Source organism: Hydractinia symbiolongicarpus, chromosome 3 (assembly GCF_029227915.1).
Source record: "Hydractinia symbiolongicarpus strain clone_291-10 chromosome 3, HSymV2.1, whole genome shotgun sequence".
NCBI lineage: Eukaryota > Metazoa > Cnidaria > Hydrozoa > Anthoathecata > Hydractiniidae > Hydractinia > Hydractinia symbiolongicarpus.
Genome location: NC_079877.1, coordinates 17333408 through 17346698, shown reverse-complemented (window position 1 = coordinate 17346698; position 13291 = coordinate 17333408). Strand labels below are relative to the sequence as shown.

At 34.4% G+C, this 13291-nt stretch overlaps 1 protein-coding gene across 3 annotated transcripts; it reads left to right on the top strand.

Annotated features, from left to right (window-relative positions):
- The first annotated feature begins 2161 nt into the window (after positions 1-2161).
- On the top strand, positions 2162-7802 carry LOC130636041 (serine/threonine-protein kinase SIK2-like). Of its 3 annotated transcripts, none has more exons than XM_057445627.1 (8): positions 2162-2332; positions 3998-4149; positions 4245-4361; positions 4434-4497; positions 4603-4718; positions 4797-5091; positions 5199-5419; positions 5503-7802. In XM_057445627.1, the coding sequence occupies exons 1-8, from the start codon at positions 2263-2265 to the stop codon at positions 6736-6738; spliced, it is 2271 nt and encodes a 756-aa protein (XP_057301610.1). In that variant the 5' UTR covers positions 2162-2262; the 3' UTR covers positions 6739-7802. The 3 variants fall into 3 exon arrangements, with proteins under 3 accessions (XP_057301610.1, XP_057301609.1, XP_057301608.1); XM_057445626.1 differs by lacking the exon at positions 2162-2332 and adding an exon at positions 2668-2836; XM_057445625.1 differs by lacking the exon at positions 2162-2332 and having other exon boundaries at positions 3171-4149.
- Positions 7803-13291: the final 5489 nt, after the last annotated feature.

The following is a 13291-nucleotide window of genomic DNA, read 5'->3' as shown; positions in this document are numbered from 1 at the left end:
CTTTATTTCTTCTTCCAAGACTTCATGAAGCTGAGCACAGCACTTCTTACACTTGCGAGTGCAAAAATTGGCGCAATAATTTCATGTGCTCCACTTGTAGAATTAAACCCTGCCCCGACGACATGTTTTTGAAATCCAAGATCCAAGAAAAAATTGCTTTCGGGAAGTATTTTGGTTACCCGTCTGTGGACGGGAAATTTTAAGAGAAATCAAACACCCCCACGCCCTCCAACTCGACGCAACGCACACTTGGTCGAGATATTTAAAAACATTTTTGCGCTTGGGAAATGTCGTGTTTCGCCACTCAGCAATACTATATTGCTCTTACTTTGTCAACCAGTACCACTTTTTTCTTTGGTGTAAAATTATCTGTAGATCCTACTGTCAGTAGAACCTGAATATATAACGCCATACTACAGATATAACACCATCAGTTGTACTGATAGTGTTGGCACCAGGGATAATAACATGCACATCAATTGTTCGTTTTTAAAGCGGGATGTTTTCAGGACCTTTTGACACTTGACCGTAAGTCTCAGCTGCCCAATCTCGACCCCTACCTTCAGAATCTGTGGCATTTCATATAAAAAATCTACAGGTTTGGGATTGAGGATGCCGGCTGTCCAGAACTGTCCCCTTTTTTCAAGGAAAAAACGAGTAAACGAACAAGAAAGCAATAAATATTCCCCACATCTTTAATCGTATTTGCATTTTGATTATCTTTGCATTGTCATTGCTGAGTCCTTCAATTCTTCGTTTTGTTCTCGCATTAGGCAATCAGAAATAATTAAAATAATTTTTGTGGCGTAAGGGGTCATTGATGAGTCTTCGACATGTGATTGATAAAACGTATTGCATTTTCTTTTTGAAGTTAATGTCCACTATTTAACTAAGTGACAACCTCATCACAAAGGCTTTTTTGTTTCTCATTAGTGCTGCGTTTTTGCGTCAGATATACAAAAAGAGACAACAGGTCATGGGATCGAGGTTGACTAATTAGATAGTAAGGTACTTATGGTCTTCGTTTATACATTTAAGAGCATATCTCTCCACAAGTTCTCCTACAAGCAATTTTTTTTTTTTTTTGTGTTGTACCGTTTTTATTTTGTTTCGATTACAATTCTCTTTTGCTCAAAAAAGAAGAATGTAATTAAAATGTGATGTAGTTTTCTTTAGTTTTATTTTATGAAGAGAATGTTAAATTACGACTTTTTTGAAAAAATCAGATAAAAAACAATACCTATCGGTAACTCGAACTGCCAAATGAACCAAGGAGGATAGGTCGAGTTAACGAATGTTCGATTTATCCGGGGTTCGAGTTAACCAGAGTTTTTGTAAAGGATTTAAAAAACTGGTTCGAGATAATGAAAGTTCCAGTTATCCGGTGTTCGAGTTACTAAAGCTAACTGTAAAAGAAAAAAGGAAATTAATACGAGAAAATACTAATATTACCCTGAATTACACAACCACAGATCTTAAATTGCTTCAAGGGTATCACCATATCCGCTTGCACGTTTCTTGGTCTCTATAATAGATCTTCACCGCATTTCGTTAATTCGTTTGACCTCTGTAGGCAAGAGCGCACGTCAGATATCAATTTCATAGAGAAAAAACAAAAACAAAATTTAAATATTCATCGTTATATTCATCGTTGAACTGTTATCTTATAAGAAAGCTGCCAATTTAACCTTTTTGATCCCAGACCACATGGCAAAAAATTGACCAATTATTGTTATTATTATATGATTTACTCACCCTCACCCTCGTCCTTAGGTTTGATATAAGAGATGACGGCGAAAAATACTCTGGTATCGTTGAGCGTTTTTCGCCATCTCCTCTCATCAAAGAAGCAAAAAACCCGGGGACGAGGGTTGTGATTTACTGAAAAGATACGTCCAGATTTTTTTAGTGGTGATCGTGTTTTCGAGCGAAAAAAGTTACACTTTTATCACCCTGGCTTCCAGTGCATTTTGCCTTTGACCTTGATCTTTGGCAAGAGACCCTGGAAACGAGGATGCAATGTTATGATCTCAGAAACATCAGCTTAAATTAAAACCTTTAACACGTCGTTATACAATGTTGCTGACGTCATAGGGATATAGATGTCGTTTTCCTTTCTCCAGATCTTATTAATCATTCAACACCAGGGGAGATTAATAACAATTCCATAACTTTGAAAACAACAGCTTTGATTTTAATGTATTTTTTAAAACAGACCTTTCTGTGTACAGAAGTGCTTTGGTTGTTAAAGAATTTTACGATATGTTGATACCTTCTGTAAACTTATCCGCAGAGAAATCGTGTTTTCATCTAGGAAAAGAGCAAAATAAAGGTGGGAACAACGTTATTTTACTTTGACTTCGTCCTCGTCTAAAGTTTGAAGAACAATGCTTCTTTTTGCTAAAGTGGTGTACATTAACCTCGTAAACAGTTTCTTAGATTTACACTTTTATCACCCTGGCTTCCAGTGCATTTTGCCTTTGACCTTGATCTTTGGCAAGAGACCCTGGAAACGAGGATGCAATTTTATGATCTCAAAAACATCAGCTTAAATTAAAACCTTTAACACGTCGTTATACAATGTTGCTGACGTCATAGGGATATAGATGTCGTTTTCCTTTCTCCAGATCTTATTAATCATTTAACACCAGGGGAGATTAATAACAATTCCATAACTTTGAAAACAACAGCTTTGATTTTAATGTATTTTTTAAAACAGACCTTTCTGTGTACAGGAGCGCTTTGGTTGTTAAAGAATTTTACGATATGTTGATACCTTCTGTAAACTTATCCGCAGAGAAATCGTGTTTTTATCTAGGAAAAGAGCAAAATAAAGGTGGGAACAACGTTATTTTACTTTGACTTCGTCCTCGTCTAAAGTTTGAAGAACAATGCTTCTTTTTGCTAAAGTGGTGTACATTAACCTCGTAAACAGTTTCTTAGATTTACGCATTTATCACCGGGACATTCCCAATATAAAAACCTTAGTAATCTAGGGACGAGGTTGTTGTGTACACACTTTTTTTATATGAACAAACTATAGAATATAAAATAAGAAGATGTTCTGCTCAAAAGTCTGGTTAAAAATTTATATAATGAATTAAAAAGATTAAATGGTTTTCTCAGAAGTTTCATCGAAAAAGCAAGAAGTTTGCCGGTGTGTACACTATTTCTTCAAAATTTATTTGTATACTGTGCATAAATAGCACTGCTGACGATTACAAGCAGATTATGCTAAGTGAAATAATTAAAAGATGAGAAACACGACGAATCGCGTGATGGCAAGTTAGCAAAAACAAAATGTCAAACTTAAAACTTTAATTTTGATAAAAAACAGTATATAATTTATACATAAAATCCGTAAAAAGACAGTATGACTTATCGCGCTATTAAAAGCAGCATTCGCCTTTTTCGTCACTTTAGAAATAAAGTGGATAAAGAATTGTGTTTGATAACACGCATAATGTTTTGAAATGACATCACCTATTTTTGTGATGAGGTAAATCCCGAGTTATTTGTTAAAGTTCTCTCTTGAATATTATGCAACTAATAATTGCGGCCGTATTTTATGCATTTATCTCCTCAGCACATTCGTTCTATCTTGCAAAATTTATTGATGTTCCTCTGAAGTTATGACGTCAGAGATCAAACATAAATCAATTAATAATAGCTTTGTATTGATAGAATTTTTTGAATCATTGTTTTATCTCAAACAAAGACACAATACGGAATTAAAAATATGTGTGGGATGACGTCAATGTGTCTCAAAATTTCTGATCGTCTGCCCACATGCGTTCGGTAATCATTTCTGGCTGTCCAATGAAAAATAATGAAGATATACGTCACAATTGTGAACCAACCAATCCAGCTCAATCTGCCGACCCATTCCCTCGGACCGCGCAAAACATTCTGACAGAGAAACATGGCCGTAGTTTAAATCACTTGTGTTTTAAAACTTTCTGTTCTACTTTAGCAATATTTTTGTTTGCCTCTATAGACATAAATGTTAAGAATCGCGAAATGGACCGTTATACAGATGACTACAAAAAGCAACCTGTACGAGTAGGCTTCTATGATATTGAAGAAACTATTGGTAAGGGAAACTTCGCAGTTGTTAAAATGGCAAGACACCGCATAACTAAATCACGAGTATGTAAAGTTTTTTAAATAATAAAATTATATCTTTAAAACATTTCATCTTCAACTCAATCATTTTATTAATAATCAAACACTTATTTTATTAGGTTGCTGTAAAAATCATCGACAAAAGTAGACTTGACGAAGCTAACCTTAAAAAGGTTTATAGAGAAGTTCAAATAATGAAATTACTACGACATCCAAATGTTCTGAAATTATATCAGGTAAATTTCATATTAAAATGATCAATTATTTTAAATCTCAGAGTAGGTTATAACAAAAGAGTTCTTATTCAGGTGATGGAAACGCGAAATATGCTCTATATTGTGACCGAATATGCTACAAAAGGAGAAATGTTTGGTAAGTTTATACATTATCCAAAATTGCAGCTTTATTGAGAGTTAAACTTTGTTTTATGTAAACCATAGAGATGTAGGTTTATTATTACCAATTGTAACATTTTAGCATACATTGATAAATGTGGAAAGCTATCGGAAGCTGACGCACGACGTTTCTTTTGGCAAATAATATCTGCCACAGAATATTGCCATAACCGTCGAGTAGTTCATAGAGATTTAAAGGTATGTGGTTGTATTAAATACTGTGTATAGTTGCAAATTATTTTTTCTAAAGTTTAATAATAATTATTTTTAATTTAGACTGAAAATTTACTACTGGATGATAACTTGAATGTAAAAATTGCAGACTTTGGTTTCAGCAATTATACAAATGAAAATGAACTTCTTAAAACATGGTGTGGTAGCCCTCCTTATGCAGCTCCTGAAATCTTTGAAGGTAAAGAGTACGAAGGACCAGCCATAGATATCTGGAGTCTGGGAGTTGTGTTATACGTACTTGTGTCTGCAGCTCTTCCATTTGATGGTGAAACTGTTCATGAAGTTCGGGATCGTGTTCTTGAGGGACGGTTCAGGGTTCCATATTACATGTCATCAGGTAATTACATGTACTTGTCAATTCTGTTTGCTTATTGTGTGTGTATGTTTTGTGACTTGCTTTCTGCATTAACTAATACTCATCATATTGAATTCCTTGCATTATAGAGCTAGAAGATTTAATTCGAAAAATACTAGTTAAAAATCCATCACAAAGGTATACTATTAATCAGATTAAAGGACATCCATGGATGCAAAAAGAACCTGGAGTTTACATTAATGACAAGAATACTGAAGAGGCTGTCCAAAACTGTTTTAATGGTGAACTTAACCACCAAGTTTTGCATTTGATGCAGAGCTTAAGCATCGACATCAGTAAAACGAAAAAGGTAAGAATATCTTCAAACTTTAGATGTTTTTTCTTTGCTTTAAAAGTTTTACTTGTTTATATATCCTGTTATTTTTCTTTTAGTCAGTTCAACAAAATGCTTATGACCATCACAGTGCAATATACTATTTATTAAGTGAACGTTTAAGACAACACAGAACAAGTTATCCAGAAAAGACCCATGTTAGTACGAGAATTAGAAGGACAAGTTGTATTGCTGACCAAGCAATTGTTCGGAACAATACAGTACAGGCTCTTCTGGGACACCAGCAACATCGTTTACCTACTTCTGTGCCACGAAATTCTTCACAGTCAGTATTGCAATATGCGCTTAATGAACTTCATTTAGGGGAAGTTAAAGTTCCTCAAGAAATATCGAGTAGTACCGTGCCTGGTTGTGTTACAGAATTTATTCCACCTATAACTCATGCACCATATTCTTCTAGACTTAAACATATTACAACGCCTTCCCAAAGCATAGAAACTGTGTCAGAGGAGGAGGTTTTACAAAATACTGGAAACCATGAAAATAATTCTAGAAAACAGAGACAGCGTGGAAGGAGATCAGCCGTTGATGCTATGATGCATATGAACTCAAGGAGGCATACTGTCCAAGGTCCACCTTCTGGACCAACAGAAACATTATTTGTTCCAGCAAATCATCCACTATTAAAACAGGATAGCGCTGACAGACCACCAGAATCTAATAATGAATTTGCTAATAGAGTTAAAATTCAAATAGTAGAACCAACTGTATCTACGTTAGAGCATACTTCGGCTTCTATGATGACTTTACAACCAAACGAACCGGTACTACCACTGGCTTCATTTTCTCATAAAGTTGATACTGGTTTTAATGAGGGAAGAAGAGCATCTGATGGTGTGAATGCTCCTTTTAGACATTTATTACACAAGGCAGAAAACCAATATTTAAAAGAATATCAAGAGCTTCAAAGGTTAATACAAAGAAGTCTTACCCCTGATGAAATTCAAGAACAACAGCAAAATCATAGTCAATTCAGAGAAAGTGGAGTAAATCCTGGTGTCATGCATGCTAATTCTGAGTGGAGGTCTAGCCCTATGTCGAGTCAAAATGAACTTATGATGACACTGCAAAGCATGAATCTTGTGAATCATGTTGATGCTGACATGTCTGACATTGATGTTACTTGGAATGGACCGGGTCCATGCAGGAGACCAGCATCGTATCGCAAAATTTCAGGTGGTGTGTCACCCATACCAGCACATATAAGAAAAAGGCGTACTCCAGTCATTGGAGATAGCCCTTGTTCAAGTTTTGATATGGAAGATAGTAGTTAAAGAGAGAATGTAAATAAAAAACGAGTTTTATATCTATTAACAGTCAGTTGGAATTTTATTTATAAATATTGACCAAAATTTTGATCTGCCTCTGTTAATGCATATCCCAACAAAATTTTTAGAGTTCTGAATTTTGTTTTGTTTTTTAGTCTTTTGCTAAAATTCTGCTATTCCCTGACATTTCCCTAGTTTTCCTCTTTTTATATCAAGTTCGTATGCATTGTTTATAGGAAATTATTTTTAAATGTATATGACTATAGAATTTAATTTTCCAGACTTTTAATTTTTTTTTTTTAAGGAAAAAGAATATAAATATCAGTAAAAACTGGTAATTTCGTTATATTTTACTTTCGTTCTAAAAATATCGTGATGATGAAGCTGTTGTGACCCCTTTCGGAATATGAGAAGTCTATTTTTGTTGTTTTTCATGTTGAGTATTTGTTTTTGTTGAAGAAGTGCCAAGAGAAAAATCTCATATAAAATTATTTCTTTCAGTTTTAAAGTAATAGTACCAAATTAAAATTTTTGTTTCAAATTTGTTAAGAAAATTTGCGTCCTGAATTTTAACGTTATTTTCATGGTTGAGCCATCCAAAAAACTTCTATCGTTTAGTAAATATTTTATGAACATTTTAGTGGCTGTTTGTGAAAGTTTTATAATTTGGACACGAGCCAACTTTGTCTAACCAGAGTTAATTACGAAAAAATTGACTAGCTCTTTAAAGTGACGAAGGTTGTGTAATGATGTAGTTGTTATGCGTGCCGACCTAAGTGGATATGCTATCGGTAAACTCAAATATCACCTTTGCACACACGTCCAAAGTGACTGTTAGGTGTACTATCATTTTCCCCTTTTCTTCTGCAAATTTCCACTTTACGAGCTATTGTGATTCAACATTTTGTGCGTTGAGTTTGTCACTTAGCATTAAGTTAAAATCACGTCATGTAACAGCGTCATAAAAAATAAACTCAACAAATGTTTAATTTAATGTAAATTATACGGAAATATTTTTTTTTATTTTTTCTACCGTCGCCTTATTGGAAGAAGACAACGAAATATGATTCCTTTTGTTGTTGTTTGTGATTTTATACTGCTGACAGCACAAAGGTCACATGCCTGGGAATTTACTCTTTTTTATTATACCTGACACGATTCTTCGGTCTGTGTGCGTGTCTCAAATACGAGCTGCTAAGGTGAAAAAGTTTTTTCACGATCGATTTTTCCACGAAACATGTGTGAAAAGTTTCAGATCTTAAAAACATGTTTGGGCAAGTTTATGAAAAACATTCTCTTCGCGGTTGCTTTTGTTGGAAAGCCGTATTCAGCTTATTCAACCATGTGGTTTATAATAAAAAACAATGCAACTGAAATCGGACAACGATGATACGTTTCACTTTACATGTCGATAAGTCAACCACAACAGAAGTTCTTTTGAGTACCCTTTGTAAGAAATTATTGCTGCACGAGTTATAGCACTTCTAAATTTTTTGTATTCTTTTGCTAATTACAGGCAAGCGTTGATTTTAGATGAACTTTGATTATGCATTGATTGTATCAATGCTTTTCGTTGTTGCCTTGCATACAAAGACGTAATCTGCATTTATAAATAAAACATTAGTGAATAAATAAATAAATAGAGTTGCCAATATCAGCGGATGTGACTTCACGTCATTCTGTGATTTATGTTATCACAAAAGTTTTTTTTCTACAACTAATTTGTCGGTGGAAATCTCTTAGAATGATTTACGTACGAATTACTGTGTCGCATGAGCAAACACAAATTCTTAAAAACGCTAAACCTCAATTACGTTATAAAAATGCATCGTCATCGTTAACAAACTCATTTTCTGCAGCAGATAGGACCTCCGACAACAGAAGGTCCTATCTAATGTGTACATAAAGCAACCTTGTCCCCAGGGCTCTTTTTCTATTTCTTACAATCTTGGACAGCGAGACTTCTATTTCTTCGAAATTGTCAGAAAGGGAGCATGGTTGTACAAAAAGCATTGGGGACGAGATACGTCGTCATATAATAAAAGTGGGAAAGATGTGACTCAATAAAGTCGACATTTCTTCTTTGTGTGGTTGTTTGAATTCCACAGCCGTCATTCATGACTTATGTCATTCTCTTGATGATTGAATTAAAGTGCTTTGATGATGATCTATCATTTTGCGTCGTTTCCGGTAATTTAGCAGCTTTTTTATAGTCCTTTCCTCTACTTTATGGAAGTGGCTTTTATCACTAAAAAGTACGACCAAAGAAGACTCTATCTACTCAGTCGGACAAAATGTAAAAAAAAAAAACTTTAAAAAATTGATGTGAGAAATGATGTGTCGAGTTGGCGTAAAACTTTAAACATTTATACACCTTTCCCGAGACCATGAGTCATAATTTTTTTAAACTCGTAAAATATGAATACCATATTTGAATTCAGCATAGTTTGTTTAATTTATGTGTAAAAGTTTAACTTGATACGCCAACAGAAAGTGCTATTTTGAGGAGATATATATCACAGTTATTAAAGTCTTCTTAATGCTCAAGTTACCATGTCCCGCCTCGTTTTCAAAAAAAGGATGGACATGCCACAAATCTTTAAATTAGAATAGCAGGTTGTTTACTTGCTGCATTGTTTCGAAATTTTCTTTATTTATGACATTTTTGATAAGGAATTCAAATCTGTTGTCCGTTTTTCATAAAACTCAACAGAAAAAGTTGCGGCACATCAAAAGAATAAGTCTCGGGAAAGGTGTATTCCAAATATTTGTTGGAACAGAGGCTTTTAGTTTCCTGTGTAATCAAAACTAAATCTGGGCACAAGGTGGAAAAATTAATGAAAAAAAAAAAAATTTTGTTAGAACGCGTTTTAGAGAGATTAAATTTTAGGCTATTGCTGGAATTCCGGGGTTCCACATGTTAAGCGGTTACTCTATACTATCATGATTTTAAACTTTTTTAATTCCCATGGTTTAATTTGCGAAAGTTCACAAAAGCTATGAGCAGCAGAAAACCTTTAAACTCCTTCCTCCCCTGCACACAAAAATTCTCTGTAGATAAAAAAATGAACATTTAAATTCGTGAATTTTCCGCAAATTTTGTAAATCCTGCGAAATTTATAAATATACTTTTGGAATGTAATCGTGAGTAGGTTCTGATTATATCAGCTTAATATAGTCAATACCAACTCTATGTATTAATGTATCTTTTTGGAATCCCAGGGTGCGAAGAATATAAAAATAAACAGCGGAACATTTCTAAAATGGACATCTTTTGAAGGTGAAAGTCCACTTCCATCACAAAGCGCTGCGCGGTCGTGCGTCATAGCGGCACAGTGTCCACTGGAAAGAGTATTCGAGCACAAATTCAAAATAGCTGCGATTCAAACAAATTCATTGCTCGAAATCATGATTCTATGTCATTATACTCTGCAGCGCTTACAATATTCTTAAAAAAGTTAAAATGTTTTCGTTTTTTAAAACGCTCAGCGCGTGCAAAACGCTTCTAAATATTGCGCAATATTGATCACTTTAATGTGTTTATCCTCACTTTAGGAGTGTTGCAAATCACAAAGGTAATCTGTTGAGAAAAGAAACCTTGTATCCTTTTTTTTGCCAGTGTTTTTACCCGATATCTAACAGTTTTCGGGAAAGCGAAAACTCACGAAATCGCAAGATTTAATTCAAGTTCGTCTTCGGACCGAACCCTCCTAAAGGAAAGTTGGAAGATATGTGCTAGACAACATTTTGTAGTTCTCAGTATCTGATTCAATAGTAAGAAATATAACTGTCTAATATAGAAAATAACGAGAAGACCAAAACATGTGTTGATAAGGAAAGAATTTCAAAGTTATGAGCTTATTTAATTCATGATTACCTTTTTTCAGCAAATTAAGGAGGTAAAAAATTAACAATAATGAATTTAACGCGAAAAAATTCCTACACCAACTAAAACATTAAAATAACGCAAAATAAGAAATATGTTTAGCTTTATTTTGAGAATGGGTTTATTGACAACCAGTTTTCATCAAAACTTATGCATGACGAATTTTATGTATCTTATCAAAGGCCATGTGTGCTAAATATTATTTTCACAGCTCCTTCTGGTTAAAAGATATTCAGGAGGCGCCCCCCTATTCCCGATGTGAGGAGCCCCTAATAGTTCGTCAATAAATAAAAGTAAACACGTACGAAGGCTAGAACCTATTTTATTCACGAGCCATGCGATCTTTTAAGAAGAATAAGAAAGTATAAAACAAATTATAGAAAGCACCTCTGATGTCAAAACACCTAATATTTTCAACAATTTTGTGTCGAATGCCAATTAGCTGCGAACAGTTTTGTTGGCCAAATTCAGTTACTATAAAATTCGAGACAACGACTGCTTTTGAAGAGAGCCTTCGAAATCCAGACTGTCTGTCATTTTTGAAATTGCACTCAAAAATAAAATATGCTATAAATAATGCAGAATATGGGCCGATAATTGTTAAAGTCAGATCAAGGAGGTTTAAAGAGAGAACCTCCTTGATTTGACTAAAGTTTAAAGTTTCTAAAGTTTAATTCCAGGTGCGGGGATACAGGAATTTAAACAAGTTAGTCCATTTTTTTACAAAGTCACTAATAAATCGGCGTTAAAAGACCGCAAGGCGTTTAAGGGCGTTTTTTACTTAGCGCATAAAATCCCACTTTAAAAACACATTAAAGCCGATATGAGGTCTATATATTAGCCAATTTTATACCGAGATTTAAGCCGGTTTACTTAAAATAACATGTTTCATAAAGTGACCGGTTTGCTCACCGTGTTGAGGTCCAAATTTCTGCACGCTTTGAAAAAAATCTCGAGTTATTTTAACCCTCTATCCAGGAGGCATTTTTTTAAGAACTACATATTTTTGTATATCGCATGGTACTCTACGCTGGAGAGCATATTTCAATAGATTTTTGGTGACCGGCCGAATAAGAATACCGTTTTATGAAAGCGTATGTGAGAAAAAAAAGCAGAATAAAATTTATACAAGACAACATAAAATTATATTTTATTAAATATAAATTACATTTTTTAAGTGAATAAGGCATTTTCCGTTTTTATATAACTAACAAAAATTTTATAGCTCAGTGATTGTTTATCTTACTAGTTCAAAAATAATATGAAAGTTTTTCTGCACAATTTATCTACATTCTAACTAGCTAAAAACACATTAGAAACATTACAAAATCTACTTCTACCTAAACACCATTCATCGATAAACAAAGTTCACCAGAAAATAGTATTTTTCGAGGTCTTGTAAAGTAAACCATTCTTTTAAGCTAAAATCGTTAATGCTTAATTCGAAAATTCGCAGTGCCAGGCACAACAACTTTCTTTATCCAACTTAGCTAAGAGCAAAGCTTTAATAAAAAAACATCATGCGTTTTCTTTATCCAGCTGACAAAAAAACTTTGTACGAAAAACACCATGCTACAGCTCCAAAGCTTCATATTCAGTTCAGCATGGAAATCTCTTCACAAGTCAGTTGCAATAAATTTATCAGGGGGTAGTTTTACAATTTTTGTCAAGTTCTTATTTCCTTGCTGTTTTATGACCTTGATAATAAATCTACAAAAGTAAATATGTTGTTTATTATTTTATTTTTGTTTCGAAAAATTATTGTGCGACGAGGTAAAGCATCATTTGTTTTTGTTTTTAACGGTTTTTAACGGTATTTCACAAGTCACTACCCCTTAATGAATATTCTCGCCTTATTCGACTTACTTGTGTTAAAATTAGGGGGTTGGCTTATGATTTTTACGGTCACATGTTACCATTATTTATATTTTTCACCCCCTAATAATACAAAAAGTAAGTCGAAGTACGGCGAGATTAAATTAGGGGGTATACGCTACAATTTTTACAGTGAATTAAAGCAAATAACTGAATTTTTTGCCCCTAATAAAACAACATGCGAAGTTACTCGCAGGATAATTAAGCAGCTTCTTACGTATTACGCCACATCATTGATGAATATGCGCTCAACTATATAATACATGCATGTCTGTATTATCTCTTTAATAATAGCTGTATTTTGTCTGTCTGTCCGCGAAAGCCGCTTCCTGTTACGGAAACACGAAATGCGGTATATAAAGGACGGGCGACCCCGTGGATTTTTCCACGGGTTAACGGCTAGTCTCTTTAATAATAGCCGTATTTTGTCTGTCTGTCCGCGAAAGCCGCGTCCTGTTACGGAAACACGAAATGCGGTATATAAAGGACGGGCGACCCCGTGGATTTTTCCACGGGTTAACGGCTAGTCTCTTTAATAATAGCCGTATTTTGTCTGTCTGTCTGCGAGAAAAACGTCGTATTACGGAAGCACGAAATACGTGATATAAAGGACGGGCGACCCCGTGGATTTTTCCACGGGTTAACGGCTATCTCTTTAATAATAGCCGTCGTCTGTCTGTCTGTGTGTCCGCGAAAGCGGCGTCCCGTAACGGAAACACGAAAGTTTTAAAATGCGCACGAATATCAAATGCGATATATTTTTATCCACTTTGTTGCGAAGGGTAAATTTAAGGGACG

Bases quoted from the DNA above. Each gene is read 5' to 3' on its own strand.
- LOC130636041 (XM_057445625.1), top strand. From the start codon at position 3,790: ATGCGTTCGGTAATCATTTCTGGCTGTCCAATGAAAAATAATGAAGAT. The intron at 4,362-4,433 runs GTAAATTTCATA...GTTCTTATTCAG, and splicing joins ATGTTCTGAAATTATATCAG to GTGATGGAAACGCGAAATAT. The intron at 4,719-4,796 runs GTATGTGGTTGT...TTTTTAATTTAG, and splicing joins TAGTTCATAGAGATTTAAAG to ACTGAAAATTTACTACTGGA.